Source organism: Balaenoptera musculus, chromosome 7 (genome assembly GCF_009873245.2).
Source record: "Balaenoptera musculus isolate JJ_BM4_2016_0621 chromosome 7, mBalMus1.pri.v3, whole genome shotgun sequence".
Lineage (NCBI taxonomy): Eukaryota > Metazoa > Chordata > Mammalia > Artiodactyla > Balaenopteridae > Balaenoptera > Balaenoptera musculus.
In genome coordinates this window covers 59,796,542-59,817,756 of record NC_045791.1, presented here as the reverse complement: position 1 = coordinate 59,817,756, position 21,215 = coordinate 59,796,542, and the positions used below count along the sequence as shown (strand labels likewise).

At 34.8% G+C, this 21,215-nt stretch overlaps 1 protein-coding gene across 7 annotated transcripts in view; it reads left to right on the top strand.

Moving 5' to 3' along the window:
* SESTD1 (SEC14 and spectrin domain containing 1) overlaps positions 1-21,215 on the top strand; it is a 146,575-nt gene that overhangs the window by 85,153 nt on the left and 40,207 nt on the right. For all 7 annotated transcript variants that reach the window (XR_005020581.1, XR_005020583.1, XR_005020582.1 and 4 more), the window contains 4 exons: positions 8,148-8,261; positions 14,465-14,562; positions 16,776-16,831; positions 20,017-20,228. Coding sequence is in view for 4 of the 7 variants with exons in the window: in XM_036857734.1 (XP_036713629.1) it covers positions 8,148-8,261; positions 14,465-14,562; positions 16,776-16,831; positions 20,017-20,228 (480 nt within the window). In the remaining 3 variants the exon portion in view is untranslated. The remainder of the gene's footprint in view (positions 1-8,147; positions 8,262-14,464; positions 14,563-16,775; positions 16,832-20,016; positions 20,229-21,215) is intronic.

Below are 21,215 nucleotides of genomic sequence, written 5' to 3'. Positions count from 1 at the left end.
TCCCATTTTTCTTTCTGTAATTGATGTTTAGTTTCATTCTGTTGTGGTTGGAAAAAATACTTGATATAATTTCTGTTCTCTTAAATTTGTTGAGACTTGTTTTGTGAACTAGCTTGTGATCATTCCTGGAGAACATTCCATGTGCACTTGAAAAGAATGTGCATTCTGCTATTTTTGGATGAAATGTTTTGTAGACATCTGTTAAGTTCAGCTGGTATATTGTTTCATTTAAGACCACTGTTGCCTTACTGACTTTCTGTCTGGAAGGTGTCTATTGATGTAAGTGGGATGCTCAAGTCCCCTACTACTGTTTTATTGGGTTGGCCAAAAAATTCATTTGGGTTTTTCCGTAACATCTTATGGAAAAACCCAAATGAACTTTTTGGCTAACACAATATTATTGTCAGTTTCTTCCTTTATATCTGTACTATTTGCTTTATGTATTTAAGTGCTCCTGTTTTGGGTTTATAAATGTTAACCAGTATAAAATCCTCTTCTTGTATTGATACCTTTATCATTATATAATGTCCTTCTTTGTCTTTTGTTATAGCCTTTTTAAAAAAAAGTCTGTTTTGTCCCTGCTCTCTCATCATTTCCATTTGCATGAAATATCTTTTTCCATCTCTCACTTTCAGTCTATGTATGCCTTTAGCACTAAAGTGAGTCTTTTATGGGCAGAATGTAGATGACTCTTGTTTTTTATCCAGTCAGCCACAGTGTCTTTTGATTGGAGCATTTAGTCCATTGACATTTAAAGTAATTATTGATAGGTATGTACTTATCGCCATTTTATTACTTGTTTTCTGGTTGTTTTTGTAGTTCCTTCTCTGCTGATTTCTTCTTTTTGTTTCTTCCCTTGTGGTTTGATGATTTTATTTAGTATTATGCTTGCGTTTCTTTCTTCTCAGTTTTTGTGTACTTATTGAAGGTTTTTGATTTGTGGTTACCATGGGCTTCATATATGTTGGCTTATAACTATACCTACTTGTTTTAAACTGGTAGTCGTTTAAATTCAAACACATTCTAAAATATCTACATATTTTACTCCTTCCACTTTGTGTTTTTTTTTTTTAAACAAATTTTTTTTTTTTTTTTTTTTTTTAGGAGGAGAAGGTTTATTTTTTTATTTTTTATTTTTTTCACACACACACACTGTATTTTATTTTTACAAGAGATAAATAGACTGACACCAAGCATTGTACATGGATGACCACAACAACAGCAACAACGATTGCAATTACCAAACATGAAACACACTCATACTATGTCATAATATTGACATTCAGTCCAGTAATCCTCCACTGTAACAGCTCCTTTACTTTGCAGTGAAAATTGATTTGTATATTCTTTGCCTCTGAGTCCTTGTGGGATTTTTTTTTTTTTTTTAAATTCAGACAGAAAGTCACAAAAATTATACTCATCCTCATCAGTTCACTCAGTCCCATGTAATTAATTTTTTTTTTCATCTTGATCTTTTGTTAGCACTTTTATGAGTTCATCAGTTTTTCATTAGAGTTCTGAAAATTTTTTAAAATTTATTTATGGCTTGTGTTGGGTCTTCATTTCTGTGCAAGGGCTTTCTCTAGTTGCGGCAAGCGGGGGCCACTCTTCATTGCGGTGCGCGGGCCTCTCACTATCGTGGCCTCTCTTGTTGCGGAGCACAGGCTCCAGACGCGCAGGCTCAGTAATTGTGGCTCACGGGCCTAGCTGCTCCGCGGCATGTGGGATCTTCCCAGACCAGGTGTCGAACCCGTGTCCCCTGCATTGGCAGGCAGATTCTCAACCACTGCGCCACCAGGGAAGCCCCACTTTGTGTTTTTGATGTCACATTTTATATCTTCATTTTATGCCTTCACTGTTTATATAAAGTTATAGTTGCTTTTATAATTTTTTGTGTTTTAATCTTTGTACTAGCTTATTTAAGTGGTTGTTACTCTGCCCTTACTGTATATTTGCTTGTCCTAGTGAGATTTTCCCTTTTCCATGGATTCTTAACTTCCTTTCCACTTGGAGAAGACCCTTTAACACTTCTTTTAGAGTTGATTTAGTACTGATGAACCCTTCTAGTTTTTGCTTGTCTGAGAAGTTTTTTTTTTTTTTTTATCTCTTCTTCATTCCTAAATGATAATCTTGCTGGGTAGAGTATCCTAGGTTGCAGTTTTTTCCCTTTTAGCACTTTAGGTATATCATGCCACTGTCTTCTGACCTGCAAAGTTTCTGCAGAAAAATCAGCTGATAGCCTTATGGGGATTCCCTTGTATATGAATCTTTGTTTTTCTCTTGCTGCCTTTAGAATTCTCTCTTTAACTTTTGCCATTTTAATTATGGTATGTTTTGGTATGGATCTGTTTGGTTTCATCTTATTTGGGACCCTCTGTGCCTCTTGTACATAGGTATCTGCTTCTTTCTTCAGGATTGGGAAGTTTTCAGCCATAATCTCATCAAATACATTTTTGATCCTCTTCTTTCTCTTTTCTCCTTCTGGGACCCCTATAATGTGAAAGCTGATATGTTTAATGTTATCCCAGAGATCTCTTAAATTGCTCTCATTTTTAAAAATTTGTTTTTCTTTTTGCTGTTCTGACTGGATGATTGCCATTATTCTGTGCAGAAGACTGCACCACTTAGTTTGCTATTCATTCCTTCTAGTCTGTTTTTTATTTCAGTTACTGAATCCTTCATTTCTGATTGGGTTTTTCTTGCTTTTTTCTAGTTCCTTGTTAAAATTTTCACTGTGTTAATCTATTCTTTTCCCTAATTCAGTTAACATTCTTATTACTAATGCTTTGATTTCTTTTTCTGTAAATTGTCCATTTCTGTTTCATTTTTTTTTCCTGGTTATTCTCTTGCTATTTCATTTGAGACCAGTTCCTCTGCCTTTTCATTTTACTTTCTCTGTCTCTATGAATTTTGGTGAAATAGTTACCTATTGGGTCTTAAAGGGCTGTCCTTATGTGGGATCGTTCCTGTACAGACTGCATATGCCCAGTGCCCAGTGGCTGGAGAGCTGGATTTGACGTGGATGCCAGTCATGTCTTTCCTCAGGGTATGCTGGCCACTATCACTTTGGTAAGAGGTGGTGCTGGAGATGGAGGGGCCAGAGCTGTAACCGGGTATGAGACGAGGCTTCTCCTCTGCTCAGTGGCCATCACTGCCCTTTCAGGTGTGGGGTCTGATCCCAAGTTGGTGGAGCAGAAGCCCTGAAGGTCAGGCCTGCGCTGACTTTGTTCCCTTTAAGTGTGTGCTTTCCCCTTTCCCAGCACCATGACCCTTGACCTGGAGTAGGGGAGTGCTGAAGCAAGTGGGGCCTGTTTGCACTCTTGGCTTGTTTTGCCTGCAGACAGATTCTAAGCTGCACCACCTTGCAGTTGCCAGCAATTGTTTCTCCCCCTTCACTAAGACACAGCCTTGGGGTCCAAGTCCCCTTTGTCAGCCCCAGCCAATCACACCCCCAGCCTCTGCCACCATTGCCCTGTCATGAAGCCACACCACAGGGCAGGTGGGGCCTCATGGTCTCAGTGTGTATTGGGAGGTGAGCTGTAGTGGAGTGACTGCTGTCAGAGTTCTGGGCTGCTTCTGATGCACTGCCTGAGTATGCGCCAACAGTGGCTGTCACTGCTCTGCAACCGAGTTGCCTCTGAATCCACAGCGGAGCTTTCTCCTGGTCATGTGACCCCCTAGATCCAGTACCACTTGCAACATGGAGTAAGCAGGCCTGAAGCCTTTGCTTGGCTTCGGCTGGGATATGCACTGAGGCAGTCACAGGAAACCCTGCAGCCACTGGATGGTCCTCACTCTGTTCTCTCCTCATTGCCTCATGGGCAAACCAGCATGCACTCTTCTCACAAATGGAGTCCAGGCTTCCCATACCCCTCCAGTTAGTCCCAGCAGTCCTCCAGCCAGCCACGGGCCTGTGTTGGACCCCAAGAGTGAGATGCCCAGTCTGTGGCTTGAACTGCTGACTCCCCAGGGCGGGTCTCCACCTATGTAATCTCTCTTTTCCTCTGTGTCCCCTTTCAGGGGCACAAGTCCCGACCTTATCACGTCTTTTCCCTTCCTACCTGATTCCGTGTGGATCTTATAGCCTTTCTTGTAAGGGAGTCTTTCTGCCAGTTTCCAGTTCATCTTCAGTGAGAATTGTTCCACACGTAGATGTACTTTTGATGTGTTCATGAGGGGGAAGTGAGTTCCACATACTCCTCCTTGGCCATCTTGATTGATCCTTTGTTCTTTAATTTTTAAAACTCACTTGTAAATTGGCTGGGCCTGGTATTTTCTTTCCAGGAAGATTTTTTTAAAAGAGAGATTTATATGTGTTTTAGTTTTTCAGTATTTTTATTATAAGGAGTTATGAACACATCAAAAAGTAAACAGAATATTATAGTTAACTCCATGTATCCCTATACCCAGTTCTAACAACTGTCAACCCATGGTCCACCTGCCCCATCCTTACCCCTATCCACTTTGCCCAAGGAAGGCTGGGGATGTTATAGTGAAGGAAATTTAAGACATTTGAATGTCTGCAGACTATTTTTTTAAAAATACAGCCCAAGACCATTATCATGCCTTAAAATAAATAGTTCCTTAATATCAAAGAACCAGTTGGTTTCAAATTTGATGAATGTTATAAAAGGATTTAGTAATATATAAAAATATTTTGTATAAATAATATATTTTAAAATTTATTCATAAATTTATACATAAATTGTGAATGCACACAGATTGATTTATTTCTTTGAATTAGGATCCAGATACTGTCCAGATATTGTGATTGGTTTGAGATGCCTTTCCAAATGGATAGGTTTTAAAATCTTGTTAATGATTTCTGATTTGATTGGTTATTGATTTCTAACTTAATTTCATTGTGGTGATAGAACGTTATGAGTTATTTCCTTTGAAATGTACCAAGGTTTTCTTTATGACCTGATATACACTCAAGTTTTTAAATATTTCTTGTTTGCTTAAAAAGAATATGTAATTCTCTTATTATTGGTTGTGGAATTTTGTGTTAGTCCATTAAATTAAGCTTTTTAATCTTAATTTGTCTTTCTCTTTTCTTACACAATTTTTTTTTTCTTGGGGAGACCAGGATATGTGTTTTACAGGATTTTTTGTTTCAGTGAGCATCCACGTGGTGTAGTTTAACATATTATTCTCCTCTTTTGCATCTCTGTATTTCCGTGAATTCATAGTTGGATTCAAACAGTTGATTAGATTAAGACCTGAATTTCTTTTTCCAAGGCTGTTCACTGGTGATGACGTTTCCTTGATCATGAAGCTCGTAATAGTTGTCTTCTTTTTTTGTGATATTAGCAGCCATTGATGTTCAGTGCCTAGATCCTTTAGTTTATTAAAGAATTTGAATTGATATGCAAATTGTTACTTATTTGGCCAGTGGATGCCTTTTCCGGACCTTTTGGCACAACCCTAAAAGTCTTGGATGACTTTCTTGATATTTGAATGGGAAGATGTTACAAGCTCACCATGTGTATTTCCAGCCCCAGACCTAGAATTGGCCATTTCTCCAAGGAACCTTGATTCCATTTAGGGGGAAACAGTATTTGAAGACAACAATCTGGGATGCTAGGAGTGTGCATTTCTACAGAATGCCTTCGTCATTATTTCTAAACGTTTCAGTGGACAGAACTAGAAAATTTATATTATGTGAGTGTGCACGTTTTTATTTAAAATGAAATACATCATGAGTTTAATCTGATACTTCCAATTCAAATTGAAGACCATAAGGGTAACTTTTTCCCTTTCACATCTTCCTTCTCAAGAATTCTGTTTTCTCAAGGACATGAGGGATAGGAGGATAAGAATAACCCATATTAATCATTTGCTTTCTTTTTCATCAAGTGATCTCTGAATAGCAATGCTAAAACTACCACTAACAGTATGATCACTGAAAATGAAAAGAATATAGTGATTCACTTCACCTCATTGACTATAGGTGTTCTGGGGTTTTTTAATGTCAGTTTTGATAAATTACTTTTTTTATAGGAATTTTTCCATTTCTTCTAAATTTGCATAGTTACTGACAAAAGCATGTCCTGTGTCCATCTGTATCTTTTAAATCGCTGCTGTCTATGTAGCCATCTTCTTTTTATTCTTAGTGTTATTTATGTGTACTTTCCTTTTCTTCTTGCTTTACCTTATCAGAACTTTGTTGATTTCATTTTAGTCTTTTCAAGGAACAACTTTTGGCTTTATTAATTTCTTAATTTCTCCCCTTCCTTCTCTTTTCTTTGGATGTATTCTGTTGTTCTCCTCCCACTCCCTGCCCCCCAACTTCTTAGGTAGGTCACTTAGCTCATTATTCATTAGCCTTTCTTTTCTAACATAAGCATCTAAGACATTTAATGTGTTGTTACCAATAGCAGTTTGTTATAAACTATAATTATGACAGGATTTATTTTTCTCTGATAGTTTTATGAACTTTAAAAAAATTTTTTATTTTGTTTTTTATTTTTATTAATTTATTTTTGGTTGCGTTGGGTCTTTGTTGCTGCGTGTGGGCTTTCTCTAGTTGCATTGAGTGGGGGCTACTCTTCATTGCAGCGCGTGGGCTTCTCATTGCAGTGGCTTCTCTTGTTGCAGAGCACAGGCTCTAGGTGCACTGGCTCAGTAGTTGTGGCACACGGGCTCTAGAGCGCAGGCTCAGTAGTTGTGGTGCATGGGCTTAGTTACTCCACGGCATGTGGGATCTTCCCGGACCAGGGGTTGAACCCATGTCCTCTGCGTTGGCAGTGGATTCTTAACCACTGTGCCACCAGGGAAGTCCCCTTTTATGAACTTTAGATACCATGTTTTTGTTATCTTCCTAAGGTGACTCCCCTTCCCCCCTTTTAGCAAAGCATTTTGTAGTCTTGGTTATTTCCCCTTATTTACTGTTTACATTACAACTTCATATATAGTATGGATATACCTAGTTTTGCATATTGGGTATGTTTCTGAATTTTTCTTTTCCTTCTTTCTTTCCCTGGTAGTTCTTTCACAAGTCCTCCTTATGTTGTTGAGTTTATTCCCCCCCTTTTTTTTAAAGTTAAGTTTATCAAGGTATAATTTACATACAGTAAAATTCCTTTTTTAGCCTACAATTTTGAGATATGACAAACAGATATAGTCATAAATCCTTCATCACAGTTAAGATACAGAATAATTCCATCGTCCCCAAAGATCTGATCCTCACATTTGATATTCACCCCTTCTACCGCTCTCTCTATGGTGCCTGTCTTCTCTGCATATTCAGACTAGTTGGTTTTTCTGTGACCTCAGCTCTCTGAGGAGTTTCAGAAAAGTTTCAATTTTGTAGATTATCTGGGCTTTGTTGTTGTTTAGGGTGGGGATGGACACATTGGACACGTTATTTTTCTTATCAAGTCTTTTGCATTAACACTACCATTTGAATATCTTTCTCTCACATATGTATTTTTTTAATACTCATGTGTATCTTCATTGAAGTTTTATTTAGTGCTAAAATGGTATCTTTCTTCATTTTGTAATTTGTGTTTGAAATCTTTTAAAGTTTAAAGAGTATCATTTTAATGGGTAAGTTTCAAGTTTATGAATTCTCTGGGCTTCTCCCTACTTTCTAGTTCTGTTTTTCAAATTAAATATTAGTATGTGCTATCCTGAGTTTTACTCTACTATTAGAGGATATGTTTTGTTAATATATAATCAAAGGAATGATAGAGAAATTTCATATTAGAAAAGTATATAAGTTTTTGATTTCCAGATTTATTATTCATTTGTACTTATTATTGTAGTGTACCTAGCTAATTTTAAGACCACGTGAAAATTCCTTGACGAATACATCCTTGTACTAAAGGAAATGATTTTTACTACCAAGAAATTATTCATATTGATAAGATCTTGAAAATATTTCATCTGAGCTACTAACATCTCTTGTTTTTTAAAATGTGTTATTATAAATGGTTTATGATAGCTTATTTCTTAACAGATAGCCACAATTTATTGAATTGATTTTAAATGCTGTTGTATTATTTAAATAAATATCTATGTAATATTTCATCATGTTGGAAATAGTATTGCATATGCTAATCAATTTTACCTTCTCATCACTTTTCATGGACATTAATAGTGGCTCACTAAGTTTTTTTTTTCTTTTCTTTTTACCTTTCTAGGTTATTTTAGTGTCTGCCAATAAATTGACTCGTTATATAGAACCATGCCAGTTAACAGAAGATTTTGGTGGGAGTCTCACCTATGATCATATGGACTGGTTAAATAAGAGGCTGGTTGGTATATTACAATGAGATAACATGTTATTATATATAAATAAGACATTTTGATGGCTTTTTAATTTTAATCAACTGAAAAGTAGATTGTTTACTTTTTACAAAACTAAAGAAATATAATGCATACCACATGATAGCATAATGCTGGAAGGCATATACTCTGGAGTCGGACTCACAAATATTAGCTATTACTGTTGTCATTAGTAGTAGTATTATAGTCAAAGTTGTAAATGTTTTGAGTTGAATAACAGCAGCATAATTTCCTGAGAGGTAATCTAGTTGATACACCATTTTTTTTATACAGCAGGTTCTTATTAGTTATCTATTTTATACATATCAGTGTATATATGTCAATCCCAATCTTCCAATTCATCCCACCACAACCCCCGCCCACTGCTTTCCCCCCTTGGCATCCATACGTTTGTTCTCTACATCTGTGTCTCTATTTCTGCCTTGCAAACCAGTTCATCTGTACCATTTTTCTAGATTCCACATATATGCGTTAATATACAATATTTGTTTTTCTCTTTCTGACTTATTTCACTCTGTATGACAGTCTCCAGGTCCATCCACGTCTCTACAAATGACCCAGTTTCGTTCCTTATCATGGCTGAGTAATACTCTGTTGTATATATGTGCCACATCTTGTTTATCCATTCGTCTGTTAATGAGCATTTAGGTTGCTTCCATGTCCTGGCTATTGTAAATAGTGCTGCAGTGAACATTGTGGTACATGACTCTTTTTGAATTATGGTTTCCTCTGGGTATATGCCCAGTAGTGGGATTGCTGGGTCATATGGTAATTCTGTTTTTAGTTTTTTAAGGAACCTCCATACTGTTCTCCATAGTGGCTGTATCAATTTACATTCCCACCAGCAGTGCCAGAGAGTTCCCTTTTCTCCACACCCTCTCCAGCATTTGTTATTTGTAGATTTTCTGATGATGCCCGTTCTAACCGGTGTGAGGTGACACCTCATTGTAGTTTTGATTTGCATTTCTCTGATAATTAATGATGCTGAGCAGCTTTTCATGTGCCTCTTGGCCATCTGTATATCTTCTTTGGAGAAATGTCTATTTAGGTCTTCTGCCCATTTTTTGATTGGGTTGTTTTTTTTTTAATATTGAGCTGTATGAGCTGTTTCTATATTCTGGAGATTAATCCTTTGTCCATTGATTTGTTTGTAAATATTTTCTCCCATTCTGATGGTTGTCTTTTCGTCTTGTTTATGGTTTCCTTTGCTCTGCAAAAGCTTTTAAGTTTCATTAAGTCCCATTTGTTTATTTTTGTTTTTATTTCCATTATTCTAGGAGGTGGGTCAAAAAAGGTTTTGCTGTGGTTTATGTCAAAGAGTGTTCTTCCTATGTTTTCCTCTCTAAGAGTTTTGTAGTGGCCGGTCTTCCATTTAGGTCTTTGATCCATTTTGACTTTATTTTTGTGTATAGTGTTAGGGAGTGTTCTAATTGCATTCTTTGACATATAGCTGTCCAGTTTTCCCAGCACCACTTGTTGAAGAGACTGTCTTTTCTCCATTGTATATCTTTGCCTCCTTTGTCATAGATTAGTTGACTATAGGTGCGTGGGTTTATCTCTGGGCTTTCTATCCTGTTCCATTGATCTATATTTCTGTTTTTGTGCCAGTACCATATTGTCTTGATTACTGTAGCTTTGTAGTATAGTCTGAAGTCAGGGAGTCTGATTCCTCCAGCTCTGTTTTTTTCCCTCAAGATTGCTTTGGCTATTCAGGGTCTTTTGTGTCTCCTTACAGATTTTAAGATTTTTTGTTCTAGTTCTGTAAAAAATGCCATTGGTAATTTGATAGGGATTGCATTGAATCTGTAGATTGCTTTAGGTAGTATAGTCATTTTCACAGTATTCATTCTTCCAATCCAAGAACATGGTATATCTTGCCAACTATCTGTGTCATCTTTGATTTCTTTCATCAGTGTCTTATAGTTTTCTGAGTACAGGTCTTTTACCTCCTTGGTTTTTTCCTAGGCATCTTATTCTTTTTGTTGCAGTGCTGAATGGGATTGTTTCCATAATTTCTCTTGCAGAGTTTTCATCATTAGTGTATAGGAATGCAAGAAATTTCTGTGCATTAATTTTGTATCCTGCAACTTTACCAAATTCATTGATTAGCTCTAGAAGTTTTCTGGTGGCATCTTTAGGATTCTCTATGTGTAGTATCATGTCATCTGCAAACAGTGACAGTTTTGCTTCTTCTTTTCCAATTTGTATTCCTTTTATTTCTTTTTCTTCTCTGATTGCTGTGGCTAGGACTTCCAAAACTATGTTGAATAATAGTGGCGAGAGTGGACACCCTTGTCTTGTTCCTGATCTTAGAGGAAATGCTTTCATTTTTTCACCATTGAGAATGCTGTTTGCTGTGGGTTTGTCATATGTGGCCTTTATTATGTTAAGGTAGGTTCCTTCTCTGCCCACTTTCTGGAGAGTTTTTATCATAAATCACTGTTGAATTTTGTCAGAAGCTTTTTCTGCATCTATTGAGATGATCATATGGTTTTTATTCTTCAGTTTGTTAATATGGTATATCACATTGATTGATTTGTATATATTGAAGAATCCTTGTATCCCTGAGATAAATCCCACTTGAACATGGTGTTTGATCCTTTTAATGTGTTGTTGGATTCTGTTTGCTAGTATTTTGTTGAGGATTTTTGCATCTATATTCATCAGTGATATTGGTCTGTAATTTTCTTTTTTTGTAGTATCTTTGTCTGGTTTTGGTATCAGGGTGATGGTGGCCTCGTAGAATGAGTTTGGGAGTGTTCCTTCCTCTGCAATGTTTTGGAAGAGTTTGAGAAGGATGGGTGTTAGCTCTTCTCTAAACGTTTGATAGAATTCACCTGTGAAGTCATCTGGTCCTGGACTTTTGTTTGTTGGAAGATTTTTAATCACAGTTTCAATTTCATTACTTGTGATTGGTCTGTTCATATTTTCTGTTTCTTCCTGGTTCTGTCTTGGAAGGTTATACCTTTGTAAGAATTTGTCCATTTCTTCCAGGTTGTCCATTTTATTGGCATAGAGTTGCTTATAGTAGTCCCTTATGATGCTTTGCATTTCTGAGGTGTCTGTAACTTCTCCTTTTTCATTTCTGATTTTGATTTGAGTCCTCTCCCTCTTTTTCTTGATGAGTCTGGCTAAAGGTTTATCAGTTTTGTTTATCTTCTCAAAGAACCAGCTTTTACTTTCATTGATCTTTGCTATTGTTTCCTTCATTTCTTTTTCATTTATTTCTGCTCTGATCTTTATGATTTCTTTCCTTCTACTAACTTTGGGTTTTGTTTCTTCTTCTTTCTCTAGTTCCTTTAGGTGTAAGGTTAGATTGTTTATTTGAGATTTTTCTTTTTTCTTGAGGTAAGATTGTATTGCTATGAACTTCTCTCTTAGAACTGCTTTTGCTGCATCCCATAGGTTTTGGATCGTCGTGTTTTCCTTGTCATTTGTCTCTAGGTTTTTTAACTTTCTTCTTTGATTTTTTCAGTGATCTCTTGGTTATTTAATAAGGTATTGTTTAGCCTCCATGTGTTCGTGTTTTTTACTTTTTTTCCCCTGTAATTTATTTCTAGTCTCATAGCATTGTGGTTGGAAAAGATGCTTGGTATGATTTCAATTTTCTTAAATTTACCGAGGCTTGATTTGTGATCCAAGGTGTGATCTATTGTTGAGAATGTTCCGTGTGCACTTGAGGAGAAAGTGTAATCTGCTGTTTTCAGATGGAATGTCCTATAAATATCAATTAAATCTGTCTGGTCTATTGTGTCATTTAAAGCTTGTGTTTCCTTATTAATTTTCTGTCTGGATGATCTCTCCACTGGTGTAAGTGAGGTGTTAAAGTCCCCCACTATTACTGTGTTACTGTCGATTTCCTCTTTTATAGCTGTTAGCATTTGCCTTATGTATTGAGATGCTCCTGTGTTGGGTGCATATATATTTAGAATTGCTATAACTTCTTGGATTGATCCCTTGATCATTTTGTAGTGTCCTTCCTTGTCTCTTGTAACATTCTTCATTTTGAAGTCTATTTTATCTGATATGAGTATTGCTACTCCAGCTTTCTTTTGATTTCCATTTGCATGGAATATCTTTTTCCATCCCCTCACTTTCTGTCTGTATGCGTCCCTAGATCTAAAGTGGGTCTCTTGTAGACAGCGTATATACGGGTCTTATTTTTGTATCCATTCAGTGAGCCTGTGTCTTTTGGTTGGAGCTTTTAATCCATTCACATTTAAGGTAAGTATTGATATGTATGTTCCTATTACCATTTTCTTAATTGTTTTGGGTTTGTAGGTCCTTTTCTTCTCTTATGTTTCCCACTTAGAGAAGTTCCTTTAGCATTTGTTGTAGAGCTGGTTTGGTGGTGCTGAATTGTCTTAGTTTATGCTTGTCTATAAAGCTTTTGATTTCTCCGTCGAATCTGAATGAGATCCTTGTTGGGTAGAGTAATCTTGGTTGTAGGTTCTTCCCTTTCATCACTTTAAATATATTGTGCCACTCCCTTCTGGCTTGTAGAGTTTCTGCTGAGAAATCAGCTGTTAACCTTATGGGAGTTCCCTTGTATGTTACTTGTTGTTTTTCCCTTGTTGCTTTTAATAATTTTTCTTTGTCTTTAATTTTTGTCAATTTGATTATTATGTGTCTTGGCGTGTTTCTCCTTGGATTTATCCTGCCTGGGACTCTCTGCACTTCCTGGACTTGGGTGGCTATTTCCTTTCCCATATTAGGGAAGTTTTTGACTGTAATCTCTTTAAATATTTTCTCGGGTCCTTTCTCTCTCTTCTCCTTCTGGGACTCCTATAATGCATTTGAATGAATGTTGGTGCATTTAATGTTGTCCCAGAGGTCTCTTAGGCCTCTTCATTTGTTTTAATTCTTTTTTCTTTATTCTGTTCTGTGGCAATAAATTCCACTTTTCTGTCTTCCAGGTTGCTTATTCGTTCTTCTGCCTCAGTTATTCTGCTATTGATTCCTTCTAGTGTATTTTTCATTTCAGTTATTGTATTGTGCATCTCTGTTTGTTTGTTCTTTCATTCTTCTAGGTCTTTGTTAAACATTTCTTGCATTGTCTCGATCTTTTCCTCTGTTCTTTTTCTGAGGTCCTAGATCATCTTCACTGTTATTATTCTGAATTCTTTTTCTGGAAGGTTACCTATCTCCACTTCATTTAGTTGTTTTTCTGGGGTTTTATCTTTTTCCTTCATCTGGTACATAGTCCTCTGCATATTCATTTTGTCTGTCTTTCTGTGAATGTGGTTTTCGTTCCACAGGCGTCAGGATTGTAGTTCTTCTTGTTTCTTCTGTCTGCCCTTGATACACCATTTTCAGAGAGGATATTTAGACATTAATTTGAGTTGAAAAGCAGTTTGACAGGTTAAGGTTTTCATTTCTGAAAATATATCTTCTTTTTCAGGGCAGATTTTGGAAATTTGCCACTCTGTATAATATAGTATTGTTTAATCGAACTGCCTGGGACTAAAAGAAAAACCTTAAAATTTACTCACATTAGATTATATGCTAATTTTTTTGAAGAATAATGAACTTTTGGATATTTGAGAATGGATAACCAGTTCTGTTTTCACCATATTTGAACAGTGATATCAAACAAATGAGTGTCTATTTTATTCTAAGCAGACTTGCCCAAATCCCTTTTTTGAAATATTTTAAGAAATCATGTTAAGATTATAACTAATTTATTTTTATGCTACTTGCTTATATATAAAACTTTTAAAGCATTAACATGCAACCAGAATGATTAATAGAATAACATAAAGAAAAGTTCTTTAACTGGAATTAGAGGGTTAGAACTGGTCTGAATAATGTTCATGTAGTTAAAACTGTTGTTGTACACATATTTCTCATGGGAACAGGAATAAATATAAACTTGTCTCAGGAATAAAAATAATTTCTTAATGTGTTTAAATAAAAAAAATTCTTTATCCGTTAAAACTATTCATTGTTTTAGGAAGCAGTTTTGTCTTCATTGTTTTAATTGTTTTAATTTTGTCTTCATTGTCTGCATTGTCTATGCTGTGTGGTCTGGTGATTAAAGTGTAGTAAGTGAGCTCCAGAGAGGGAACCAGAATCCTGCTTGACTAATTCTGTTGCTCTTAGTTGAAAATCCTTATGTACATATCAACTTTTAAGATCGTCCTTAACATGTTAATAAAATCTCATACTTTAGGTTTTTGAGAAGTTTACAAAGGAATCTACATCATTATTAGATGAACTTGCTTTGATTAACAATGGAAGTGATAAAGGAAATCAGCAAGAGAAAGAAAGGTAAGTGTCTAGTGTCCTACAATTACACCTTTGCAAAGCTATGATTAGTGTGTTAAAAGATAGCCTCTGTTGTTAATGCAAGCCAAGAGAACTAAGGTAAGCAAGCCTGCATTCAATCAAATTTCGCCTATAAAAGTTGTGTTAAATTTATTTTTTAATACTTGAGAATTTGCTTTACATATAAAATTTATTGATTTGAATCCAGGTTTCTTTACAGAAGACTTTTAATTTTGTTGAATAATAATATATTTACCTTTTTCTGACACTGTGTAAAATAATTATTTTTCAAGAACATGTTTTCAGAATGAAACAATTTTCTGCCTTTTTAGAGTTTTACTTTGCTTGTAAAGAATATGGAAAAGGTTGCAGCTTGAAATAAAATCATTATAACCTTATTTAAATATATTAGCACTTAAATGCCTATCTTGTAGAACTCCTACACCCTTGTGAAATATGTGATATTCATGAGTTTAACTTCGAGAATTTAGTATTTTATGACACTGGATCTAATTGTAACTACCTAGATTTATCATTTTACAGATTTCCATTGAACTTTTCAACCTCAACAGTTTTCAGACCAATTTCCTTTCCCCAGGTAAAAAGTACTGTAGGAAGCAAATTAATCCTCAATAACAAAGTAGTCACTAGGCAGTAATTTTTCATTAGGAAATTTGAAAGGATCAGCACTCATCCTTGTCTATCTCTTTTGAATCTGACCTTGAAAATACAATGGAACCTTGATAGAATGCATCTTGTTATTCCATGAATCCAAATATAGTCATAGACCAGTTAACTGAGATAATAATATAGGAGGGATGTGAGAAGGTCATAGTTTAACACCAAATCTTGATTTAAAACAAGTAAAAATATGAAAACAAATGGTTTGAATATAAATCTAAAGTTACAACAAACATTTAGGAACATGACTATCTTATAGATAGAGGCCATATAAAAATGTAAATAACAGTTTTACATATATGTAAATATGTGAGTGTGTGTATAGACATCACACACACACACACACTTATATACTACGGAATTGAAAATATCACACAAGTTACTTGACAAAAATTTGCCAAACCTCTTGCTTTCTGAGTAGTCCAGAAGGGTAAGTCTGGTGTTTCTCAAAATCATGTTCTCCAGGAAAGACATCCTAAGAGGGTACTGGTAGAAGATGAATTCATGGTCATAGAGTTTAATGCTGTTTACTATGTTTCCTTCTCTGGGAATGACTGTAAACATTTACAGATTACATGTTCTGAGAAAGTGTTCCAGTAAAGAAACCTGTTTAATTGCTTTCTTAAAATTTCCCGTACTTACATGACAGTGGAACCCCATCTTCTCTACTCAGGAGTATCTCATTCAGTGTTTTGGGAAACACTGGGAAACAATGGTTTGTGTGACTACATGAAGTGTCAAGTGAAATCTTGTATTTGCCAATCCCTCCCTAAGGAACTCAAGTGTTATTACTCAGTCTCTTTTAAACCCCACACAATGAAGTCCCTCTTGCAAATTTTCATCACCTTCTTTGTGTCAGTCCTCAGGAAGCATCTGGGCTATACAAGAGGTGAAGGCCTAGACCAGCTGACAAAAATGAAAGGTATAGAGCAAGACCTGTCAGTTACAGTAGCAAGGCCCTAGGCTTTGATTTGCCATGTACTCTATCTTTCCTTCATATTCTCCACTTTCCATATATGTTTAAGAAAATAAAGCCCATAGTCCAGCTGCAAATGAAACATAATTAGTACATGAAGAGTGTACATCTGCTAGGGTACACATACATACGAATATCAAGATTGCTATAGATAAGTAAACTTTGGATTGGAGGATGGCTGCACACAATTTTAATGTTAACATTTCTGGGTTATTATATAGTGACAAATTTCAGTTTGAAGCAGATATCCAGTGGAAAAATAATAAAATGGATTCCTTTGATATACTTGAAATAATACTGTAGTTAATAACAATAAATTATATTTTTCCAAGTAGTATATTTTGTGATTTATCACATAGATACTTCTTTGGCTAATAGTGTTTAATTATCTCTAATGGGTTTCCTGATGCTTAAGAGAAATTAGCCTGGTAGGACAGTATGCTTCAGATTTTCATATTTGTGTGCCCCTGTTTTGGTAAGTATATGTAAAGGATTTTTTTAAGTTATATAAATGGAAATACATATAGTTTTTAAAAAATACTCTTTTGGTGCTTGCCAGGTCTGTGGATTTAAACTTTCTTCCATCAGTTGATCCTGAAACTGTTCTTCAGACAGGTAAGATGAAAAAACATATTTATCACTGATAATCATAATCCATTAAACCAACCATACATTAATTGGCTCATGAAATAAACATTGATTTGAGTATGGATTATGTTGTAGAAACTCAAGAAGTGTTTCAAACTGCTCTTTGGTTTAACCTAAGAATGTGTTAATAGACTCTACAACATTAAAAATTATTAATAATGATCAATTATCTTGAAATATTTGAATTTGAATTTATTTCTTTATCTATAACATGAAGATAAAAATTTCTGTTTGATGGGTTTGCTATGAGGATTATTGAATATGCATTATGTTTCTAGCATTGTATTTTTATGTATTTTCATATTTCATTCTTCTAAGTACTTCTAAGTACTTATCCTTGAGATAATTAGTATTATTTTCTCTACTTGAGGAAGCCAAGGCTTAGAGATACTAAAAAACTTGTTCAAGATCAAATAACTATTAAGTTCTATCACCATAGCACTAAAAAAATGTCTAAATCCAAAGCCACTAGTTGTACTGTTTTACAATCATCTGTGTAAAAACACTTAGCACCTTGCAATGGCCTTGCACGTAGTGTGTGTTCAGTGCTGCATGGTTTGTATATTCCAGCCCAAATAGCTTTAGTAGTAGTTTCACAGATTCTAGAGAACACATTGGAATTCTTTTAAATGAAAATACCTTAATTTTATATCTAATATATTTTTCTAATAGGGCATAATTCTAATCCTACTGCATGGCAGGTACTGTTCTAAGCACTTTATGTATGCTAACTCATTTATCCTTCACCACAACCCACTGAAGGAGGTACTGTTGTCATCCCAATGTTAAGACGGGGAAACTGAGGTATTAAAAAGTTTAGTAACTTAGGCAGATTAAACAACTAGTAATGCTAGATTTGGGACTTTAACCAAGGCAGTTTGGTTTTGAAGTATGGTCTTTGAAATCATTATGTGGTGCTGCTTCTCTAATGTAAATGGTATCCACAAGGAAAACATTAAAGGTAATAGTCATCAAAGGAGAAAAATATATATATTCTGATCTTAATGACTTTTATGGAAATATATATATAAAGAATACGAATGTGTGTGTATATATATAGAAAGACTTTCCATAAGTCTTCAAAACAGGTGTTCTTCCAATTATAAAGTGTAATAAAGAGTAAAGAAATAAATTCTGAATATCTTCATTGTATCGATTCAGTTTTCTGAGTTTTTTCAGTATGATTTAGGTCTTACTTCCTGAAAAAACAAAGAAATAATTGTAATCTGTGAATTACTACATGTTTAGAAGGTACAAGAGACTGTCAGTAAAAATATTGCTTTAGATTCAAAACTTAGTTCCATGTTTATATTTAACATTTTAAAAGCTGCTTAAGCCATTGAATTAAGGAACTTGTTACATTTGTATTTTAGAATTATCTTTATATGTCACTAAGTCCTTTTAAATATGCTGTTGACTCTTAAAGTAGGGATAGAAAGAGTATAAAATGGGGACGTTTAAAACAATCTTGGATATTCTTCAGAAATTGGAAATGCCTCCAAATCATAATAAAACTTGTTTCTATTATTTAAAGCCATTTAAGTTTAGGACATTTTCTTGAATAGAGATGAAGAGAAGAGAATTTAAATATCTGCATATTTTGGGTTCCTTAATGATAATTGGAATAGTATTATCCTAGAAAAACAATTTGCAATTTATTCACTTTAAAAAAATTTTTTTTTTTTTGGTGGAAAGAATAGTTTTCTTTGTTTTGGATGCCGGCAACTGAGGGGTAGGGCAGACTCCTGTCCAGAGGCCAACAACTCCCTCCTCCCCCACTGACGATCAGTGGGCAGGAGCTATTACAGACGGAGGGAGGGAGCTACATGCAGAAACAGCACAGTCAGCTCTGACAGTCATCTTGAAATTGGTCATCAGTGGTCTGACCAGCGTCATCTTATAAAATTGTTAATGTTATACTTATAGCTTTAGATGTTGCACATTCTATAATTTTAACTTCTTGTGCATGAGTGATTTTCTCCACGAGTTTGCTGTAATCAAATAACATTGAATGCAATTCTTACATTAGTGTGGCCCCTCATGATTCACAGTTAATATGTTGTAGAAATTTATATAAATAGAGATTATTTAAATGTTATTTTCTACCAGTAGTAAAGACTTTCTCCCTTTAATCATACATTTGTTACACACCAACATTTCTTTTAGGTGCTATGATTAAGGTTATGGATTAATAGTGAAATCCTACAACATAACGCTTAGTATTGATTAGGACTATCAGACAAAACATACTAATTAGTACCATCAGACAGAAATCCCAGATTGTAATTGTACTCTACAGAGAAATGGTTGGCACAATGTCCTAGGGAGTGAATCCACCAATAACAAGAATGTGATAGATAGATAGGTCTAGAAAATATATGTGCCATATATACTATATACTTACTATAGAGTATGGCATATATAGTATATATGACACAGATCTTCCTCAACTTACAATGTGATTACATCCTGATAAACCCATCATAAGTTGAAAATATCATGTTGAAATGCATTTAATACAACCTAAAGTACCGAACATCATAGCCTAGCCTAGCCTACCTTAAACGTGCTCAGAACACTTACAGTAGACTACAGTTGGGCAAAATCATCTAAAACAAAGCTATTTTTATAATACAGTGTTTAATATCTTGTGTAATTTTTTGAATAATGTACTGAAAGTGAAAAACAGAACAGTTGTATGAGTACAGAATGGTTGTCAGTATATCAGTTGTTACCTTCATGATCATGTGGCTGACGAGGAGTTGCAGTTCACTGCTGCTGCCCAACATCACAAAAGAGTATCGTACTGCATATTGCTAGCCCAGAAAAAGAAAAAATTCAAAATCTGAAGTACGGGTTCAACTGAATGCACCATCATAAAGTCGAAAAATTGTAAATCAAACCATCGTTAAATCTGTATATGATAGAGCTATGATATATGACATAGTATATATCCATATGTATATGTACGCATGCAGTTTTCCTATTTATATGTATATAAATTGAGAAATTGCATTTCAGTACTTAAGACCTGGTAGGTAAATATATAGGCAGATACGTTCTAAAAATAAGGGATTAGAATTGAGAAGATTGAGAAGTAAGATTTGTATTTCTTTATGGATATTAATTATAAGTATCTTTCCTTCTTAAAGGACATGAATTGTTATCCGAATTACAGCAGCGTCGATTTAATGGCTCAGATGGAGGGGTCTCGTGGTCTCCTATGGATGATGAACTGCTTGCACAGCCACAGGTTATGAAATTATTAGATTCACTGCGAGAGCAATATACCCGCTACCAGGAAGTTTGTAGGCAACGTAGTAAGCGTACACAGTTAGAAGAGATTCAACAGAAGGTGATGCAGGTAGGTGTCTGATTCCAACATATTAAACTCTTTTTAAAATCTAAATTTTTTTGTGTCTGTGTGTAATTTCTACTCTGTACCTGATTTTATACTAAGCCTTATTTACATTATATAGAGAACTTTAGAAATGTCAAACCAGACTATCAAACTATTTTTACAATTAGTATTTGCATTTAAATTATATTATTTCTACAGTGATGACATTGACATTCAGCTTACTCTATCAGAATTTCAAAAATAACTAGCTGTTGGAAACATCACTTGTGGTCTCTGTATTCTTGGAATAAATAACATTTTATTATTGACCTTAGATTTATTTTAAATTTCTAATAACTTGTTTTTTTGTTGTTGTTCTTAATTTGGGCATTATGAAGAGTTTTTCTATCCTAGCAAAATGTTAATGTGTAATATAAGTAATTATAATATTAAGTTTCCTTATTTTATGATACTGATAGAAAACTTTAAGTATATTTAATTCTTATGAATTTTTAGTTCCTTTAAAAATTGATTTTTATAAGTAGGTTAAAAATGCTAAAAATCGATACTAAGGAAGACATTTCTGTATTTAGACTACATTCTGGATTTTGATCTGTTGAATTATTAAGAAGTAAATCTTAAATATTTCACTTTAAAAATCCAGATTAGAAGTGTCCCAAAGTTTTTAATCTAGATTCATTCATTAGATAAGTATTTGTTAAGTACTTATTATATAGAAGGCATTGTGCTTTTTCTACAGGATATAAAGGTAAACTTGGGTTTTGCTACATTAAACTTAAGTGGGGGGAAAGTGTTAGGTGTCACAAGGGAATGCCTGAAGTGCTGTGGGCATTCAATGGAAGGATTATTCCTCTGGTTGCAGGTGATCTCAGAAGACTTAGTGGAAAGAGGTGGTGCTTGAGCTTGTCCCCAAGAATGTGTAAGACTTCACCAGGCACCTCCTTTAGGTTTTAAAGGAGAATTGGCATTCTGTGGAGGAGAAAGAATAGC